The 19,777-nt window shown below is 37.6% G+C and overlaps 1 protein-coding gene across 1 annotated transcript in view; it reads right to left on the bottom strand.

Moving 5' to 3' along the window:
- LOC306853003 (glutamate receptor 1-like) overlaps positions 1-19,777 on the bottom strand; it is a 70,469-nt gene that overhangs the window by 13,895 nt on the left and 36,797 nt on the right. Inside the window, exons 7-11 of the mRNA XM_079390145.1 lie at positions 17,941-18,108; positions 16,858-16,962; positions 16,490-16,600; positions 12,089-12,295; positions 11,156-11,589 (exon numbers count right to left, since the gene is read on the bottom strand). Coding sequence (XP_079246271.1) covers positions 11,156-11,589; positions 12,089-12,295; positions 16,490-16,600; positions 16,858-16,962; positions 17,941-18,108 — 1,025 coding nt within the window. The remainder of the gene's footprint in view (positions 1-11,155; positions 11,590-12,088; positions 12,296-16,489; positions 16,601-16,857; positions 16,963-17,940; positions 18,109-19,777) is intronic.

The raw sequence follows: 19,777 nt of genomic DNA, 5'->3' as shown, positions 1-19,777 counted from the left end.
AATAACACTGGTAACTATAAACTTTTGCATGTTACATAATTATTAAAAGATGATGATTCAAAGATTAGAAATAAATTAATATATTCTTATTTAAATGTATTTTTAAATTGTAACATTATTATTATTTTTTTAACATAATATTCTCTTGATTTACATAAGCACATTTATACAGAGATACAGAGACCCACAGTTTTTGAGCAATAATCATATATTTAAAAAGCTTTGCTTGGCCACAAAGCAAAGGAAAAAACAGCCGGCAGTGTTTAAAAAAACTAAAAAAAAAGCTTTAAGCTCAAGCAGAAGCCTTTGCCAAATGGCTGTATCAGCAGAATGAATGAAAACACAATTAATGCATGGTAATCCTTATATAGTCTGTGCCCACTTAAAGTATGTGCATTTTAAGCAAATCAGTTAATCACCTAATTAATATTCATGAGCCAAGATAATAATGTTGATGTCTTCCTCCCAGTTTTCAGATCATTCCTAAACCCATGTAAAAACATCAGCGGCCTGTGAAAAACTCCCAAGTCAAACTCTGAAAATATACCACAGGCAAAATGTGCAGAAGAGGCTGGAGCACCAGAAATTCAAAGCTGGCGGAGGGAACTGCAGCTCACAGCTCTGATGTTGTTTGCCAGCTTTTGCCAGTCACTGTTTGAGCGGTGTGAAGCTGACACACTGATCTCATTCCTGGTCACATGTCAAAATCTCTCCGTGCTTAAATCCACACCGCCCCCTCCTCTTCCTCACGAGGTCAGTATTTACTCTCTGCATGTATGGAATAAGGCGATTATGCAAATGGCGTTTACTGCAAACGACTGCAATTAAATGAGAGAAAAACTGTGAGAGATTTCCCTAATGTCTGCATAATACGCTCATTTCTCAAGCACGTGTATGTGACTCTGTATCACACTGCTGTGGTTTATTTGTGCACTTTTAATTTCATAAATCTCACAGATCTTTTTAAAACAAGCTTGGCTCAGAGTCTTGTATTTAGACGGATGTGTAAGTGTCTTAAGAAATCCATTTCTGAGATAAAGCTACCCTCCCACGTTATATAAATTATAGCCATAATCTTCTGCACTGGCCTGTTCAAGATAACTCACTACTGAAGGTGGCACAGATATCGACTCCCTCTGCAACAAAACACACACACAGTACACACACATCCAGAACCAGCATTAGACACAGCATTCATCTACAAAACACAAATCACCCACTGATAAATCATAACAACCAATCTGTAATGAAAGCCATATGTGCTCATGACTTTACACACACTAATATAGCACATAAAACAGGTTTAAATGCATAGCGTACATTTTCTATATCAAAATCTATCCCTCACACATTTTCATCTTTTAGATTTTCTTTACTTTGTATGTTTATTAAGCAAATTTCCTCCACTGGCTGTTTCCCTGTAGATAATATAAGGTTTTATTATTATTGCCAGGACATTTGGTCCCTATAATGCAGGCTAAACTGCCTCACACACACACACACGGATGGTGGTACTCAGTCAGCATTGCTCTCACACTGTGAGCTGTGCCACTCCAGAGGAAACACCCATGTCTTTCAGCGTTGCCATGGCAGCACTTTCTTCTCTCCAAACAGGCGGCTGAGATGGGTTTTGTCACCGAGCAGCTTTCAGTCAACGCTGAACTGAGTGAACCTCGTCTACGGCCAGCATGCATCTGTGCAGCATGCACAAGCCCACTGTATGTTTTCTCTTTTCATCTGTCATTGAATTGAATATCTGTTATTGTAAACTCTGAACTGTCTCAACCATAGTCCCACACAGAAATGCTCTTTTACTGCCGAGGATGTAAAGGAGATGACAGTACTGTATCTCTAACATGTCGGTAACACTTTAAAATAAGGTCTCATTTGTTAGGGTCAGGGTTAGGGTTAATCATTGCATTACATTAACTATAAGCAGTGTGTGTGCATATATATATATATATATATATATATATATATATATACACACACACACACATGTATTAACCTTTGTTAATGTTAGCTACTAAAAATACAATTATTCACTGTTCATGTTACTTCAGTGCATTAACTAGATTAACAACTTTTGATTTTAAAAAGTTAGTAAATGTGGAAATGCACATTAACAAAGGTTAATAAATGCTAATAAATGCTGTAGAAGTATTGTTCTCACTAGTTCATGTTAGCTAATGTTGCTCAATTTTTAAGTATATACGAAACGACATGCAGAATTTAAACATAAATCTGCATTGCCAAACAAATATAATTGTTGTCATGATGGATATAATGTGGGGGAATATTTCATTACTTCTGAATAATTTCAGAAGTACAATATCTTACAATTCATTATTGAATTCTGAAGTATCTTCATCTAAACTGAATTAAAAAAATTGACTTAAAAAATGACAAATTAAAAGTTTGTAAAAAAATGCTTAAAAAAGGTACGTTCTTAAAGTATACCTTTAAAGAGTATAATTCATCAGAAAAACAAAGCAATCACCAAATTTTATGTGTGCAATCATAAACAGGTATTACAATGTACTGGTACAAATATTTAAAGGCATAGTTTATCCAAAAACTGATTTGTTATAATTTACTCATGTCGTATAAACCTGTTTGACTTTCTTTTCACTACACAACACAATGTAGTTAAAAAAGCTTCAAAAAATTATTTTATATTCCACAGAAGAAAGAAAGTCATACAGGTTTGGTATAGCAAGAGGTTGAGTAAATCATTTTTAGCTGCACTATCCCTTTAAGAAATGACAAAACACATTCTTTTGTGTGTTATTTGATAAATAAGAGTGCAGGATCAACCATTGTGTTAGGTTAATGCTACATAGAAAATATAAGTTTATTAGGGAAAGTAGAATCTTTAATAAAGCTATGCATTTTGGGCATGTCTTCATATAATTTCTGTTATTTCATTATCTGAAACAAGATAATAGTGCAGGTTGTTTCACTGGAAATAAATGAGCTGATGTGAGGCAGATCATGAGCGCTTAGGTAAATATGCAGAACACTGGACACTGACTCAGGCAGTTTCTCTAAATAACTAATAAGCGATGTAACTCCTCAGAGGAAACGCAGAGAGAACTGCAAAACAAAGTCTAAGTGGAGTCCTCCAGGGACTTCTTCACTGAAGATAATTAAAAAGAAAACTGTTGCTGCTCCTGCTCTTATGTTCATTCTCTCTCTTCAGGAGGCCTGTTGCACAACGCATTAAAAAACAGACCTCATTAAACTTTTATCTTCCCCCCAAAAGGAAGTCTGACAGTACCTTTTAATTCAGTCTTTATAGATCTTTGAATACAACACAATGGAATTAGCTAAAAGAAGCACAAAGGGGGAAAGAAATGTATATTGACAGACAAAGAATAATTTTAAGAATTTAAATGAAACATCAAGGAGACCAAGCAAGTGCCACAGTAGCATGAATATTACAACATGCTGAATTTAAACATCAATCTGCATTGCCAAACAATATAATTGTTGTCATAATGGATATAATGTGCATGGGGGAAATATTTCACTACTTCTGAATCTTTTACAGTACAGTATCTTACAATTCATTACTGATTTTTTTTTCGATTTTCTTGATCTAAAGTGACCATAAAGACATTTATGCTTAAAAAAAAAAAAAGTGATTCTATTGAACTCTATATTTAAAGAATCCTAAAAAAATGTATAACAATTTCCACAAATATTAAGCAGCGAAAACTGTTTTCACTACTGATAATATTACGAAATGATTTCTGAAGGATCATGTGAAACTAAAGATTGGAGTAATGATGCTGAAAATTCTGCTTTGATGATATATATTTTAAATTATGATTATATATTTTAAATGTAAGTAAATACAAAAATAAATTACATATTTTAATATAATGATTATAAATATATATATATATATATATAAATAGTGCTATCAATCGATTAATCACGATTAATCGCATCCAAAATACAAGTTTTTGTTTACATAATATATGAGTGTGTACTGTGTAATTTATTATGTATATATAAACACAAACACATGCATGTATATATTTATGAAAAATATGTTATGTTTATGTATTAAATATATTTATATATATATAATATAAAGTATAATAATATAAATATATATGTATATAAATATTTTCAAACTATATACTGAATGTGTGTGTATTTACATATACATGATAAATAAACACAGTACACATACATATATTATGTAAACAAAAACTTTTGGATGTGATTAATTGCGATTAATCATTTGACAGCACTAATATTTTTAATTAAATAAATGTAACCTTGGTGAGCATTAAAGATTCCTTTCAAAAACATAAAAAAAAAATGGCACATTTTTTGTAGCTGAAGCACAATAAACATCTAGGCTTCACATGATTTGCAGAACTTGTCCCAGCCATTTCATTTTTGTTATTCTCAGGATGACTAAGGGTCACTTAGTCATTCACGCAAAGGTAGATGTGTCAAGTGAGCACAAAAACCCTCTGAAAACGACGAGTAGAACAATATTTTATCCTCTACAAACTTAATCACTGTAGCAGGTGTGATGTGGGCCACTAGAGAGCGGTTGTGTGTGTTGGTGTAATGACACAAAATCACGTTTGATGTGCCATTGTGGGCATGGTAGGTGGTATGGAATAGATCCTTGTCCTGTGAGAGCCATCATCAGTGTAACAGGATCCATCAACCACTCAACAGCTAGATCCATTTTGCTCTTAGTACAGATTACCTGAACCGACCAGCTATGCGCTTCTGGAACATAAATGAACAAAACAAGCCAAGTGACGGAAGTACAACAGAGCTCAGAGGAGCAAACCAAGCATGACACAAGGGACAATGTGCTCTGTGACTGAAAGCATACCATTTCTTTCTGGGGGCTGTGGGGGATTCCTGCCAGAGTCAATGAATCATGAAGTCACAGGGAAGATTTAGAAAAATGTACATACGTGAATCTGAACACTTAACTTTAATAACTAGTGCTGACAATCATAGTTCCCGTACCACTTTGTTACAAAATGTTTCTATTTCAAATAAATGCTCTCGAATATATGTTCTTTTGAACATATTCATCAAAGAATCCTGAAAATGTGTGATGGATTTCATGAAAATATTATGCTGCACAGCTGTTTTCAAAATGTATAATAAAAATATATTTTTTAAAGCACCAAATCAGTATAACAGACTGATTTCTGAAGGATCATGTGACATTGCTGAAAATTCAGCTTTGTATTACAGGAATAAATGACATTTTATAATATATTTTATAATAGAAAATGGTTATTTTAAACTGTAATAATATTTCACAATTTTAGGTTTTTACGGTATTTTTGATCAAATAAAGCAGCCTTGGAGAGCATAAGACACGTCTTTTGAAAAACATAAACAATCATATTATAAATAAATATACAGTAAATAAATGTAAAATTTATAGAACTCAATTTTATTTTTAAATAGCATATAGAATTTTATGCAATTGAATATAATTATATCTTATAATTTTATTATTATTTTAATGCAACTTTATATATTTACTATATATATTTATATATTTAATATATAGTATGTATTACTGGGACCCGGGACCACAAAACCAGTCATAAGGGTACATTTTTATACATATTCAGGTGATTTATACATCAAAGCTGAATAAATAAGCTTTCCATTGATGTATGGTTTGTTAGGATAGGACAATATTTGGCCGAGATACAACTATTTTGGAATCTGAAAATCTGGAATCTGAGGGTGCAAAAAAAAAAAAAAATCTAAATATTGAAAAAAAAAATCGTCTTTAGAGTTGTCTAAATGAAGTCCTTAGCAATGCATATTACTAATCAAAAATTAAATTTTGGATATTTACAGTAGGAAATTTACAAAATATCTTCATGGAAGATGATTTTTACTTAATATCCTAATGATTTTTGGCATGAAAAAAAAATCGATCATTTTGGCTGTTGTTACAAATATACCTGTGCTACTTATGACTGGTTTTGTGATCCAGGGTCACATATAACAGAAATATTATATAATCTATGTACTGTATATACCCCCATAGTACAGTATAGTGTGTGTGTATATATATATATATATATATATATATATATAATACAGGTGAATCTCAAAAAATTAGAATATCGTGAAATTTTAAATTTTTTTTGTAACTTATTTCAAAAAGTGAAACTTTCATATATTCTAGATTCATTACATGTAAAGTAAAACTTTTCAAAAGTTTTTTTTACAGTTCATGAGCTTCATTAAATGAATAAAATATGATATATATATATATATATATATATATATATATATATATACTGTGACGAGTCGGCTGCCTCCCCCCTGTCCATCATCACCACCCCGTCCCATATTCGCCGCCCTTCACCAGGCTCCCGACAGGAGTGGGTGTGTGAGAGAGGAGGGGCGCTGAAACAGCCAGGGCTGGCGGCGTGTGATGAGGCGCACCTGACGTGAATAGAGCCTCATCACTGCCGCCGTTAAATGCCGAACGCGCCTCTCCTCGGGAGACCGGTCTCTTCCCGTGCATGCACGCTGGTGTCCTCGTGGGTCCAGGAAGGGAGCGTCGAGGAGGACTGCCGCACCCGTTAGGCGGCTGACGGGCTAGGATGCCGAGCCGCCGAGTCCCCCAGAAGTGCCGGGACCCCGAAGATGGACGAAGCCGCGCCAGAGACGCCGCCGCCACTCGCTCCCGGCCCCGAGAGGGGAGCGCGTGCGGCCACCGGACTCCGCCCCTTCCCTGGACCCTTCCCTCCTGAACACTGCCCTCCTGCACAGCCCCGCAGCACAACGAGGACACCAGATCCCCGTTTATTTTGGACACTTTTCCCCCTTTGGACACTTTATTTTGATATATTGTTTAATAAAAACCTCTCCGAGGCTTGACGCCACGCCCACTGTGTCTGTCGTTGGCTCCTCCCGCCACAATACACACACACAGATTGTATATATATATACACATATAGATTGTGGGCACCTGTGTCTGAGGAGATAAACATTAGCTTGAGTAGCTTGCATAATTTAGGCCTGATGGGGAGATTTCAGTGACAGGTCTGACATTTGAACAGGGATTTTTTTCTCTCAAAGAATAAATAGCACATGAAGGGGCAAACCATAGTCTGACTGTTACCATCGAGCGGCCAGACCACTCAACATTCAACCTATCAGCGCTCATTAGACGGGAGGACTAAGTGTGTAAATTCAAATGCAGATGATCACAGAGAGAAGAAGCTCTGACTACCCGTGATTAAAGAAGCATAATTCCCTTCGCGGGGAAGTCGTGGCCTAATGGTTAGCGAGTCGGACTCATAATCCAAAGGTTGCGGGTTCGAGTCTCGGGCCGGCAGGGATTGTAGGTGGGGGGAGTGAATGTCCAGCGCTCTCTCCACCCTCAATACCACGACTTGAGCAAGGCACCGAACCAAACCCAACTGCTCCCTGGGCGCCGCAGCATAAATGGCTGCCCACTGCTCCGGGTGTGTGTTCACGGTGTGTGTGTGTGTGTGTGTGTGTTCACTGCTGTGTGTGTGCACATTGGATGGGTTAAATGTAGAGCACGAATTCCGAGTATGGGTCACCATACTTGGCAGTATGTCACTTCACTTCATAATGGAAGTTGTTAATGCTGCTGCCGCACTCTACCGCTCTATTGTCCACTTTCTCATTACTAATTAAATGTCATCAATTGTGAATATCCAGTCACGCATGACTACTCATACAGCAGCGTCTGAGGTGTTCAAGACGGCGAAACATGTTCACCCGCAATGCGGACGCCATCCGCAGCCCGTCCTCACTTGTTTATTGAACTTCAGTGACACGGAGAGAGAAGGTATAATCACTACAACATTGTCAATTCCACTCTGCCGAGTCTGTGTCACGATGAAAAATTACAGGGAGAAATGACACGGTCTAATTAAGATCCTCTGAAGCCTCTCTGCGCCCCATCACAGGAGACGTCCACAGGAAAGCGACGTGCTGCTCTCCCTCACACCGCTGACATTTCAACACCACTGCTGAGACAGAACAATCAATTCAAACAGGAGCTCACAACAACACTGTCTGTATGTTCTGATATGATGGAGACTGTACACTGTGCAGGATTGTACAAGATTTATCACCGTGAATCAGTGCAGGTCAAGGTCATTTTCCATACCAACACAGCAAACTACTTTAAATAATTTTTTACTCATCAGTTGTAATTGATGAGAAAGAGCTAGCCTGGTGGTGGTAATTGATGAGAGTAACATATATTACTATCATGCATCCTCATGCATTTAATGCATCCTTCCTAAACAAAAATATTATTTTATCGAAAAAAAAAAAAAAAAAATTCAGAAGTGACAGTAAATACTTTACATTTTAAAATATATTAAAATAGAAAACAGCTATTTTAAATTGTAATAATATTTCAGTTTTACAATGTTACTAATTGATGCGGCCTTGGTAAATAATATAATTCTTTCAAAAACATGAATATTAACATATTCATATAACATGAATAACAGAAGAGTATACAGAGGAAGGAGGCTTGCAATACTATTGTGGTTCTACAACAGTATAATTTATTCATATCACAGTGCACACTTGGTATCAAAGTGACATCATGGTGCTGTGGACATCCTACCATTATGTTAGCGCAAACTAGCTTCTGTAGTACAGTCATTGTTAAACATTTAACAATTCAAAAAGTTTCTATCAACACACTGCTTTTTGCTCTTGTAGTCAAATCGAGTATCAACTTAATGCCAAGAATTACATAATAATAATATTAACAGCAAAAAGTGAGCACTTATGGTGAGCAAAGTGCGCGCTGATATACAACTGCAGGCACTGCTGAACATAAAACCTACGCTAAAAGGTGTGAGAGTTGTTACCTGTGAAACTGAACTCATGATTTACTCATCACAGCTCAGATTATTAATGACTCCCTGCCAACATACTGTACCTATTTGTAATTATGCTTATAGTAGTAATTGTCCCCTCCAAGAAAGGAAGGGTGCAATTATTGCTATGTTGATGGAATGACATTCACAGGCAAAACTGAAAAATCCCCAAAACATAACATGATCTCTGTTCCAAATCACAATGAGCTTCCTTACTGTCTACAAAGGCAGCATCGTAACTGAAACGGAAGCGCAAAAATGACCCGCTTAATGTCAGACTCCTCACATCAAGTGCGCAGCAGACTCAACTGATTCAAACAGAATTTAGCATTAGCCTGTTCCTAAACTGTTCCTAACAGTGATATGCACACAAATCTTCTTAAAAATTCATTTTCAACTACACTAAACAGTTTCTATAGATAATTTTCAATACTGTATGAAATGCTTTCATTAATAATCACTACCTCTCCCACGTTTTCCACTAGCTGAGCTTGTTGCAATGCATTCTAGGATTCAATATTCAATGCAATATAGGAATTTTCTCTGAAATTAAATTAAATTAGAAAGCATAATTGAGTTGGCTAACATTTAGAACAGCTTATGATTCACAGAGAATGATAACAGAGAAAAATACATATACCTTGAATAAAATTTAAGTTACACAATATGTAATAAAACAGAAATATATCAACCACAGCCACATATTTATAACCTTTTTAAAAGAGGCTCACATATCAGATAGACATTTAATTATATTGCAGAACCTGGAATCTAGGATATCCATCTGTTATGTTAGCTTTAAGCATCAACTACACTTAAATGTGTTGCCTACAGGTGTGAAAGCTGTCTGGTGCCTGAACACAGCCGCTGACATTTCTCTCTCTGAGACCTACTGCACTACCCCTCCCTGTGCCCTTAAAACCCACAGCCACTGACCTCATGTTGCCAGCTTCACCCCCTATTAATTAGGATTTTAATTGGTGACCTTTGAGAGTCCAGCAACTGTGTAGAGAGAGACACTTCATCTCTGGCCCTGTGCACCAGCAGCACGGTGTAAAAGGCTCCAATGTAGCGCTCACGGCACTTTAATCTGCTTTTCAAAGAGCTGCTGTCTTCCTCTCATTAGACACTGTGGCATTAGGCTTGTGTCCGGTCCAAGTGGATGTGGAGCTCTATCTGATTTTCAGAAATATTGCCATGTACCACAAACCAGCTGTGTAAATGAGAAACTACTAAACTACAAACACAACTCAGTAATCTGCCAAGAGCCACATAACAGCACCGCTGAGAAATCACTAGCTCCCAAACATTTAAGAAAGATTTGAACATCTTCAGCATGGGAATCTATATGATTGCTGTGAACCATTGCGTCATTCACAACTGAAATCGTCGATGAAGAAATCATTCTTCGAATAATGAAATGCAACTAATCATACAATGGTATAGCAGAGTAACCTAGCAAAATAAACTGCTCATAAACTAATTAAAGTAAATTGCTTTCCCTGTCTTGTTCTGCGGGTGTCAAATGCTGTGTGCCCAATCAAACTTTATTTTATTTTGCTGCAAATTCATCACTTGGTCAAAGCCAAATGAGATGAATGCCAACATGGACTTGCATGTTATACCGTCAAACTCAAAACAGCCATGAAGAAAACTTTGCAAAGTAAAAAAAAAAAAAAACAACCCAAGTAACATTGAATAGAAATTGTGTGTTATAAACTCAAAATTGTCGGAAAAAAAACTCAAAGTTGCAGTTCTGACTCACAATTCTGACTTTTTTTCTCAGAATTGTGAGATGTAAATTCGCAACTAGGAGTTATAAAGTAAGAATTGTGAGATACTTGCATTTGCGTTTTTATCTTGCAGTTTTTATCTTGCAATTCTGACTTTTAACTCTAAAGTGCGATTTCATATCATGCAATTCTGTAAAAAAAAGTCAGAAATGTGAGTTTATATCTCACAATTGTGACTTTATAACTCCCAATTGTGAATTTACATCTCACAATTCTGAGAAAAAAGAATTGTGAGAAAAAAAGGAAGCATAACCTTTTTCTTTTTTTTTTTAATTCAGCGGCGGAAACGACCTTCCATGGTTTTGTGCATGAACCCTGCAAAGTTTAGAATTCAATAATAAATGTCTTCAATTTTGCAGACAATTTTTGTTCATGATTGTTGAGTCACCACTTCAAGTCCAACATGAAACCCTGAAGCAAAACCAGTTGCAAAAACACAACAAAAACAAACTGGCATCTTACCTAGGGGAAATGTCACATCCTTGCTGCATGAAAGCTCCCAATGAGAACCAGAGACTGTTGAAGATGCCAAACTCGTTGGTCTGCTCCTGACTCTGCTGGTTCTGGTTCTGCTGGCCCTGACCCGGTTGGGCGGACGATGAGGAGGGTTGGTTAGGGTTCTGCTCTGCTCCTTCCTCGCAGTCCTCTGCATGCCACTCGTAGGGACTGAAGCGGCTGACTAGGAAAAGCACCACGCTCACGCCGATGTAGGCGAACACAATACACATCCAGATCTCATAGGCCAAAGGGTCCAGGAAGGAGAACACACCAGGCTTTGACTTGGTGGGCTTTTTGATCATGATGGAGATGCCGAGGCTCATGAAGGGCTTGGAGAAATCAATGACTTCCTCCCTCACCAGGGTGATGGTCAGTGGGGCCACAGCTACGTCAGCTTTCTGCAAAAGAACGAATGATGTTATTGCAATAAACACTAAATATATATTGCTAAACATATAATTAAATTACACATGGACCCAGGAAAGAATGAAGTCAGTCTAGGACACAGACCTGCTACAGTCGTTTTTCTTATTTGTTGTGTTTATCGGACTTGTTCTAACCTTTCAGCCTCAATCTAAACACCTTTCCAAAAAGAGTTTTCTTCACTCTCTGTTATTATTACTGTCACTGTGCTGAAAATACGAAGCCTTTCAATTCAGTTACTGAAACTCGTCTCATTCTGAAGAGGTCTGGTTTTCTCAGTAAACGAATGATTAGATTTCTCAGTACAGGAATGTTGATTAAAATTATTAAGATTTTAAAACCAGTCAATTTTCTGAATCAGTGGCATAACTGGTAAATGGCTATTGGGTTCTTTGTGCTCTCTTGCATTAATCCTTAATGCTTTGATATTGAAGTCGGGATATATGCAGAGAGAAAATAACATGTAGCACTTACACCATAGACGAGCTCTCCAACCATCCCATTCCACATCATGGTCTCAGGATCTCTGGCTCCATATTTCCCATCAGCCACTATCTTGAGTATGTAATGGTATCCCACGTGTTTGGCTATCTCAGCTGCCAGTTCCACACAGTAACCTTCATACTTATCATTTCCTGTAAACTGCTCGTGGTTCTTTTTCAGCATAACATACGGAGATTCCTAGTCAGGACACACAGACATATGCAGTGAACAACAAAAAATTACAGTATATTTGTGTGACAGACCTGATATTTGTTTAACTACTGGGGATTTTACACTAAAAATGTCAGAATAACTGTGTATCCTACTTTACTTTCAATGCAAATTGATGTTTTTGATTTTATATTAATTTTGATTTTATAAAATGTATTTTTATTTTTGTTAAATAATATCACATTACATTTATAGTTGTACATTTATATTTATATCAAATTATTATTATTTATATTATATACATACAGTATACAATATATATTATACAAATTATACACTGAAAAATATTATTAATGCAACACTTTTGTTTTTGCCCCCATTTTTCATGAGCTGAACTCAAAGATCTAAGACTTTTACTACGTACACAAAAGGCTTATTTCTCTCAAATATTGTTCAAAAATCTGTCTAAATCTGTGTTAGTGAGCTAGTGAGCACTTCTCCTTTGCCGAGATAATCCATGCACCTCACAGGTGTGGCATATCAAGATGCTGATTAGACAGCATGATTATTGCACAGGTGTGCTTTAGGCTGGCCACAATAAAAGGCCACTCTAAAATGTGCAGTTTTACTGTATTGGGGGGGGTCTGGGGGGGTCCGAAAACCAGTCAGTATCTGGTGTGACCACCATTTTCCTCACGTAGTGCAACACATCTCCTTTGCATAGAGTTGATCAGGTTGTCCACTCCTCTTCAATGGCTGTGCAAATGCTGGCCATGAAAGAACTGGGATGTTTTCAGCTTCCAGGAATTGTGTACAGATCCTTGCAACATGGGGCCATGCATTATCATGTTGCAACATGAGGTGATGGTTGTGGATGAATGGCACAACAATGGACCTCAGGATCTCATCACGGTATCTCTGTGCATTCAAAATGCCATCAATAAAATGCACCTGTGTTCATTGTCCATAACATACGCCTGCCCATACCATAACCCCACCGCCACCATGGGCCGCTCGATCCACAACGTTGACATCAGCAAACCACTCATCCACGCGACACCATAGATGCTGTCTGCCATCTGCCCTGTACAGTGAAAACCGGGATTCATCCGTGAAGAGAACACCTCTCAAAAGTGCCAGACGCCATCGAATGTGAGCATTTGCCCACTCAAGTCGGTTACGACGACGAACTGCAGTCAGTTCGAGACCCCGATGAGGATGACGAACATGCAGATGAGCTTCCCTGAGACGGTTTCTGACAGTTTGTGCAGAAATTCTTTGGTTATGCAAACAGCTTGTTGCAGCAGCTGTCTGGGTGGCTGGTCTCAGACGATCTTGGAGGTGAAGATGCTGGATGTGGAGGTCCTGGGCTGGTGTGGTTACACGTGGTCCGGGTTTTGAGGCTGGTTGGATATACTGCCAAATTCTCTGAAATGCCTTTGGAGACGGCTTATGGTAGAGAAATGAACATTCGATTCACGGGTAACTCTGGTGGACATTCCTGCAGTCAGCATGCCAATTGCACGCTCCCTCAAAACTTGCGACATCTGTGACATTGTGCTGTGTGATAAAACTGCACATTTTAGAGTGGCCTTTTATTGTGGCCAGCCTAAGGCATACCTGTGCAATAATCATGCTGTCTAATCAGCATCTTGATATGCCACACCTGTGAGGTGGCTGGATTATCTCGGCAAAGGAGAAGTGCTCACTAAAACAGATTTAGACAGATTTGTGAACAATATTTGAGAGAAATAGACCTTTTGTGTACATAGAAAAAGTCTTAGATCTTTGAGTTCAGCTCATCAAAAATGGGGGCAAAAACAAAAGTGTTGCATTTATAATTTTGTTCAGTGAATATATGATGTCTGTTTAATATATTTCATTTAAGACAGACATGGGAAATAAGATCAAAATCAACTGAAAGCACTTTGCACCAGATGCGATACAATAGCCAATGCAGACAGCTCCACTGATTATAATGGGAACAATTTAGATTTAGTCTAATCCAGCAGAAACAGTGTAAGCATTATGGAAACCATATTTTGACACTGAGAGCCGGGGTAAGAAAGAGTTGACGGAGCAGATAAGAAATAGTGGTTTGTTACTTAAAACATGGTGAACTTGACAGGTTTATTTTGAGATGCCTTATTCTTGAGCATGAGGGACAGACCTGGCAATCAACTGTGTAGAAAGTGTAGGGTGGTTCTATTTGTGGGAAGTCTGTAATATGAGTTAGCAGTGCAATTGTGATATTTCCGAAAGATTGGACATCCTGAGGAGATTACAGCACAAACGGCACCTGAGGCCCAGCTGACAGCTCACTCAGTAACAGGACTTTTCCAAGGAGCTCACAATGAACAAATAACACGAGAGTATAAAGAATTATAGAATGGGCTGACGTAAAAAAAAATAAAAGAAGCCTTTGCTGTGCAGCATAGGTTTGAGACTAAAAGCAAATAGAGCCACAGAGATGTATTTTGTCCCTTTCCAGAAGCAAACCTCAAAAAGTGAAACCCTTGATTACAGTGTCATGTCTGCAAATGCTTCAGTATAACAAAACTTTGAACCCAGCTGTGCTGCAATTCATCTTAGAAACAGACAGTGCACAGTGGCAGTGCATTTCTTGCTAATGCAGACCTCCAAGATGGCTTATATGCAGTCTTTCAGAGAAACAGATAATTCTTTAGAACACCCGTGGTGATGCGACTATTCCCAGACTCTCTGATAAACAGTCTCTGTAGGACAAACAGCATAGCTCAGACTGTTTCCTACAATCCATCCCGCTCCCTTGTGAGCGCTTAGCCCCTAACCCACACCGATGATCCATTACTGCTTTTTTTTGTCCTATCACCAATGCCCCCCACGTCCTTCCATCAGGAGGCCGGTCCACTCTCTCTGCCCTTTCTCTGGCTGGGAAAGAGACGGGCAGTCCACATATGAAAGGTTAATAAATGCCCTCTGAAGCCTAACTTGCGAGAGAATCGGTAAAACGCAGACTAAGCGCAAAGATCTCTGCCGAACAAGGATAAAAAAAAGGAAAAATTAATCTTTTGTCCACTGCTGGCAATTCAATCCAAGGTTCCCCTTTAAGTATAAGATGAAAACACTGTGGCTGGAGGAGCAATAATGTCTCATTTACAGACAGCGCACAGAAGAGTCTTCATGCTTTTATCTGCACAGCACAGCATTACCGTCTTCATACTGAGGGACCAAAACATGAAGGTGATACATCAGCCATTCTAAGAAAAGAAAAATTGAGATGGTGGACTGAGTCTGAATCCCTGTACTGCCATTCGACCAGTGTTGGGGAAGAATGGTATTTTGCCAAGCAACTTGGCAAACTACAGCCAAGTTACACTGAATCGTTAAATAATAAAATATGACACAAACAGTGATATTTATTTCACAATAATATAAAGCTGTAGGGATATCTGGAACACATAACTTGCAATAACTTTGAATAAACACTACGATTTTGGGGTATGTAAGATTTTATGCTCACCAGCGCTGCAGTCGTTTGATAAAAAATACAGTAAAAACAGTATTACTGTGAAATATTATTATAATTTAAAATAATGGTTTTCTATTTAAATATATTTTAAAATGAGATTTCTTTCTATTTAAATTTTTAGCAGCCATTACTGCAGTATCACATGATCCTTCAGAAATCAAATGATATGTTGATTTGGTGAATCAAATGATATGCTCAGTTGGGGACACTTAATTTCTAGTTATTATCGTCAATTTGATTTAGCAGATACTATTTAAACTAAACTGATCTAGACAATGACATTAACTGAAAATTGAGTGTTTAATCTTATTATATACATTACTGACACTCTATCCTCCAATTTGATACTGTTAAGTGCTTTGACACAATCTGTATTGTTAAAAGCGCTATATAAATAAAGGTGACTTGACTTGACTTGATTTGATGCACAAGAAACATTTATTATTATTATCAATGCTGAAAACAGTTGTGCTGCTTAATATATTTGTGGAAACTGTGATTATTTTCTGTGATACAGGATTCTTTGAAACCAAAATCTTTTGTAATATTATGCATGTATTTACTGCTACTTTTGATTAAGATAATGTGTCCTTGCTGAATAAAATAATAGCTTAAAAAATCTTCTGAATTATAACTTCTGAATTATAATGTTTTCAATGCTGTAGAAGTTTAAATTAGTAAATCACGCAGATTAATTAAAGAAGACATACCAGAATAGTGGTAACAATATATGTGCGATTCTGAAGTCCGTAAGTGTCGTTACTGCCTGGTATGTAGGCCGCCGTGCTCACAAATTTCTCATCCTCATTCCAGTAACCCACCTGAGAAAAGATCAAATCAGGGACAGGAACTTGAGCATCATCAGAAACCTTTCTGAGATATCCCACAGGACACACTACATGAAATACAGTACTCATTTAGTCATCCCAGAAGAAGTAGGCTGGTTTGCTGAAACAGTGACCATACTGGAGCTTATAAAGTCAATGTTTCGTTTAAACTATAAGTGAAGCAAGAAGTGTGAAACAGTCTGTCATATCGAGAGGCTTCCTAATCCTTTTCCTGATATTTAAGTACTTACTTTTTTCGGGCCTGTCGGCCTGAGCTCCATCACACTGACAGTGTAGTTTGTCCTTCGTCCTTTCTCGTTGAACTGAATGTGTCCCGTTAGGCCTTCAATCCGAACCTGAGTAAAAATCACATAGAAGATGTCTGTATTTAGACCATTTTCTTTCTTTCTTTCTCTTTCTTTTTTTTTTCTTTCTTTCTTTCTTTCTTTCTTTCTTTCTTTCTTTCTTTCTTTCTTTCTTTCTTTCTTTCTCTTTCTTTCTTTCTTTCTTTCTCTCTTTCTCTCTTTCTCTCTCTCTCTCAAGTACTCCTCCTCTGAGGGGTGTACATCTCTCACAGCACTTCTTCTGTGTGTACAGTACTGAATGTCTCCCAGGCCGCATGATGGAGTTAATTGACCGAGTTGAACATCAATCTCCATGGCCTCTCAGCAGATGGACCAAATTGCCTCAGTCCAGCACACATCAGACTCTCATCAGACACAGCCACAGGCAACTGTGAGACAGAGTCTACTTCTGCAAGAAGAATGCTACACACTGACTTTACTACATTGTTTAGACTTTCGCAGACTTATAATTAAGTGAAAAGGACAAACATGTTATACAGCTGGACGAAAATACCAATTTGTGTATGGCTTCTCAAACAGAGTGCATTTCTACAGATTTTCCATTTGGTAACAAATTCTGTTCCACCTCTCGCCTGCCAAATTCTATCCTCGTCACCTAAATCTTCATATGCCGCCCAAGGCAAAGAGACAAACATCTGCCTAAGGGTAACACAACAAAGCCAGGTGCGCTTTCCCTCATGCATCTCTTTGTAAATGTAACTTATCATGTGCTGTTATGACCAGCATAAATGTTTATCACCAACTGGGTTTGTTTATTATCTATAGTGTCACATTTGATTGTGATGGTCTCTTTGGTGAATCAATGTGAACTTTATGAGATAAAGATGTAATTTGCTTATTGGGGTTTCATTTTGTACATTCAGAATAAATCAGAGCCTTTGTCAGTCTTACAGATAGGAAAGTTTATGTTTGTGAACACTGTGCTTGTTCAGAAATATGTCTGTGTGCAGACCCTACAGCGTGAGATACCTGCTGAAGTGCTCTCTGAATATCGATGCCTTGGCCCCAAGGTGCTGGTGGGTTGGCCAGACATTCTCCAGCATTTCCACGGCGAGATATATCTATCCTCTGCCTGCGGAGGTTCTGGAAGGCTGTGGACATGACTTTGACTCCATCATATGTGAGAGCTCCAGTGTACTGCACAAAGAATGCAACAAGAATGCAGAGAGACATATGAGAAGTATATTTATATATTTAAATATGATATAAATGATAATTACATATAATATTTTATAAAATAATTTTGTGTTAAAATCTGTTTAAAGCTTCAATCCGTAAGTTTTGCCTCTTTGTCGCCATCTCTGTTTGAAAACCTGGAATTGCAGCTGCTTGCGGAATTATCTTCCTTGCCTGGGGTTATTAGTCGGCACGGCTCCAGAGTGGATAAATCTACAGTAATGTTTTGAAGAGTATGTGTGGCAGTCAGTCACCGCACCGGTGTGGATATTTACTTTACTTCGCGATCACAGATTCTAGCCTACGTCTTGGAATATATGACTATGACTATATGACTAAATAAGAATTTTCACTGTTTATTGCCATCTGAACAAGTAACAAGTCTGCCACGTTTGTTCTGACCAACTGGGGAAAAAAGCATTACCATAAATGTTGCTACCAATGGTGATTAAATCTAAAGATCGGTTAACTCATATCACATTAAACCTTGCAAATTATTATTATTGTTATACTTTATTCTCAATTTATTAATGTTAACAACATAAGCATTGCATGACTATGAGTATAGTGTGTATTAACGTGTAGATTTCAATTTCTGTACAGTCTAATCTAATTGTCATGCCATTCAAATTTCATTTTAAGAAATTATTTTAACCCAAAAAGTAAATGTAACACAGTTCGTAGAACGGGAAGGAGGAGGCGGGAACCGGCAAACATTTAAAGAATTTAATACCAAAAAATAAACAAACACAAAAGTAAAGTGGCAGCCCCTCACGGACGACTGCCGCACACAAAACACAAAATAAAGTCCAGGCCTGGTCCTCTCTCGTCTTCCACTGTCGTCACTCCTCCTTTTATCCTTCCGGAAGCTCCTCCGTGGGACTCGAGACCGGTGAGTGGTGCAGGTGTCGCTCATTATCATTAACTCCACCGGCCTCGTTCCACTCCCACGGCTCTCGGCCCCGCCCCCCTCACTACAGTAAACTATGCTCCCTTCGAACTGGTTTTCTTTAAAATACAAATCTTGTGTATTCCCAGGCTATCTGTAATCAGAAGCACATTTAAAACTGGAATATAATTTAATTTCAGTCACATGTGTTTCATAAACACATAATCCTTTCTGGATTACAATTCGCCATCAAAATTATACATTTAATTATTCTAGCTGCTGTGAGAAAAGGCTATAAACGATCTGCCACCTGCAGGATCTTAGCCGGGACAACTTCTTTATGTTTACAGAAGTGACATAATGACGCAGTGCCATGTTCGAATTTCCCGCGAAAACCTAACTGTACCACCCAATTAGAAAATATTATTATAAGCTAACCGTTGTGAATCGTGCTAAAGTAAGGTGATAGTTTTGAACACTGGCTGGTTACGTACTTGCTCAAATATTGATTTTGGATAATTTTTAACCAAAAAAAGTTATGGACTGCAGCTTTAAATTGACTGTTCAACTAAATGTCTTAGAGAGAAGAATCAAAAGCCTTTTGTATTTTGTCATCAGATTTTGATGTAATGCAATTGTGCTCTCTAGAACTGTGCCAGTGTTTCATTATACAACTTAATTACATGCTGTTGCTTTGTTTTTATTCTTTATCTGTCAAGGCAGAATCAGTTCTTAACACTG

This window comes from Barbus barbus, assembly GCF_936440315.1.
Source record: "Barbus barbus genome assembly, chromosome: 33".
NCBI lineage: Eukaryota > Metazoa > Chordata > Actinopteri > Cypriniformes > Cyprinidae > Barbus > Barbus barbus.
The sequence above is the reverse complement of the archived record's forward strand: the minus strand, read 5'-3'. Positions and strand labels throughout refer to the sequence as shown.